We start from the raw sequence: 2,500 nt of genomic DNA, 5'->3' as shown, positions 1-2,500 counted from the left end.
CTTTAATTTACCATGTTTGACAAGAACAGCGGTCTTTGAACAAGATAAAATTTAAATGTTAAACACCTCTTTTACCATCTGAAAGGTTCACATTTTCCTTAATGTATTCCCATTGTGTATTTTTCAGCTGTCAATCCGTATTATACTAAAGAAAAATGCCCTTTCCCTTTAATTTACCATGTCTGACAAGAACAGCGGCCTTTGAACAAGTTAAAATTTAAATGTTAAACACCTCTTTTACCATCTGAAAGGTTCACATTTTCCTTAATGTATTCCCATTGTGTATTTCTTAGCTGTCAATCAAGCTAAACGAACAGCGTGCAAGGACATTCATGGCCGTATTCGTATTCATTCATGCTGTGTGGTTATCCGTTTGCTCTGTACATCTTTATTACCCTCTAATTACAGGTAGGTAACAGCCCATTACCTCATCAGCCAATCGTAGGTCTCGTAAACAAGTGGGTCTGACCTTTCATACCCTTCTCCCACTTGATGGGAGAGAAATCTTTTGTTTCGGATGTTCTCTAAAGGCGAAAGTCCATATTTTTGGCTTCAGGAAATCATCTCTGTTGACTGTACCTTGTGTAGGTATGTCAGGCCTACCTGGGACCGTCATGTTTACCTAAAAGGGTAAAAAATGACGGTGAGTTGAAAAGTGGCCCACAGAATTTATAAAAGCGTTCATTAGATTTCATTCATTTTCGTACGAATTTCAAATCTTTTAGTTGTTATTTCAGTATGAAATTTTATCAGATCTCTTTAATTGTATTTTGATAAATAACGTATTAATTGAGTCTTATGCTTTGCGTTTAGGTATGAGATAGGAAACATATGAGGCTAGCATTTTCTCTAGCCTTCTTCACACAGGTACAGTTGGCTTCATTGAAAAGTGGCGCACAGAATTTATAAAAGCGTTCAATAGATTTCATTCATTTTCGTACGAATTTCAATTCTTTTAGTTGTTATTTCAGTATGAAATTTTATCAGATCTCTATAATTGTATTTTGATAAATAACGTATTAATTGAGTCTTATGCTTTGCGTTTAGGTATGAGATAGGAAACATATGAGGCTAGCATTTTCTCTTGCCTTCTTCACACAGGTACAGTTGGCTTCATTGAAAAGTGGCCCACAGAATTTATAAAAGCGTTCAATAGATTTCATTCATTTTCGTACGAATTTCAATTGTTTTAATTGTTATTTCAGTATGAAATTTTATCAGATCTATTTAATTGCATTTTGATAAATAACGTATTAATCTAGTGTTATGCTTTGAGATTATAAATGAGATAGGAAACTTATAAGGTTTAACATTTTCTCTAGCCTTCTTTACAGAGGTACAGTTGGCTTCATCAATTCCGGTACACTGACGTCTCTTTGGCTTCCCGTGAAGTGTATCGGAATTAATGAAGCCAACTGTACAAGAATTCCACGAAGGGGTTTCTTAAGAAAGCTGGAATAGCAATATGTGGAGTGTATCAGCTTCTGTTTAATGTCGTTTTTATAGCCACAATTCCTTTGCGTAAATTTTTAAGCTGTACTAGTCAGGGTCATCCATACTAGGTTGGTTGGCTGTGAGCGATCAGACGAAAATCTCCCATCAGTGATGAAAACAGGCCAAACTCACAGACATGGATAAAGACATGTCTGAGGCCTTTGTTCAGCATAGGACTATAAATAGCTGCATTTGTTGTTGATGTTGATTTTAAGATAATGCCCATTTGCAAAAAAAAAAAAAAATTATTTATGTAGTCTGTAGATTTTTGTTTCTGAATCTACACATTCTTGTTAACCTTCTGTGATAATTACTATATTAGTGATAATAATAATAACGATAATTGCGTTATTATATCATGTATAAACGTCCATGTGGCAGTTGTAATAAGAACCATCTTCTTTCAAAACTAGTATTAAACGTAAAATTTTATTTTATAATACTATTGTACTTTTTAAAGTCACAATTTGTTGGTTATCAGCTTCCGTACTAAAGAATTTATGTGGCAGTTTTAATAAGAAAACTCTTCTTTTAAAACTAGCATTAAACGTAAAATTTTATTTTCTAATACTATTGTACATTTTAAAGTCACAATTTGTTGGTTATCAGCTTCCGTACTAAAAAATTTACGTGACAGTTTTAATAAGAATCCTCTTCTTTTAAAACTAGTATTAAACGTAAAATTTTTATTTTCTAATACTAATGTACATTTTAAAGTCATAAGTTGGTTATCAGCCTCCATACTAATGAATTTATGTGACAGTTATAATAAGAACCGTCTTCTTTTAAAACTAGCATTTAACGTAAAATTTTATTTTCTAATACTATTGTACATTTTAAAGTCATAAGTTGGTTATCAGCCTCCATATTAATGAATTTGTGAATTAATTCAACCTGAGATGGGCTAGGGTAGGACAGTTCAGTCCCATCAGGAATATTTTTCCCTGTTAAAAATTTCCCTTAAAAAACTGTAAAAATCCTGGAATAAATGTTGCCAGGCATTTAC

At 32.7% G+C, this 2,500-nt stretch overlaps 1 protein-coding gene across 1 annotated transcript in view; it reads left to right on the top strand.

Moving 5' to 3' along the window:
- The first annotated feature begins 637 nt into the window (after positions 1 to 637).
- LOC137628281 (uncharacterized) overlaps positions 638 to 2,500 on the top strand; it is a 38,758-nt gene continuing 36,895 nt past the window's right edge. The window contains exon 1 of the mRNA XM_068359444.1: positions 638 to 643. Within this exon, the coding sequence (XP_068215545.1) occupies positions 638 to 643 (6 nt within the window). The remainder of the gene's footprint in view (positions 644 to 2,500) is intronic.

Source organism: Palaemon carinicauda, chromosome 36 (assembly GCF_036898095.1).
Source record: "Palaemon carinicauda isolate YSFRI2023 chromosome 36, ASM3689809v2, whole genome shotgun sequence".
Lineage (NCBI taxonomy): Eukaryota > Metazoa > Arthropoda > Malacostraca > Decapoda > Palaemonidae > Palaemon > Palaemon carinicauda.
The sequence above is the reverse complement of the archived record's forward strand: the minus strand, read 5'-3'. Positions and strand labels throughout refer to the sequence as shown.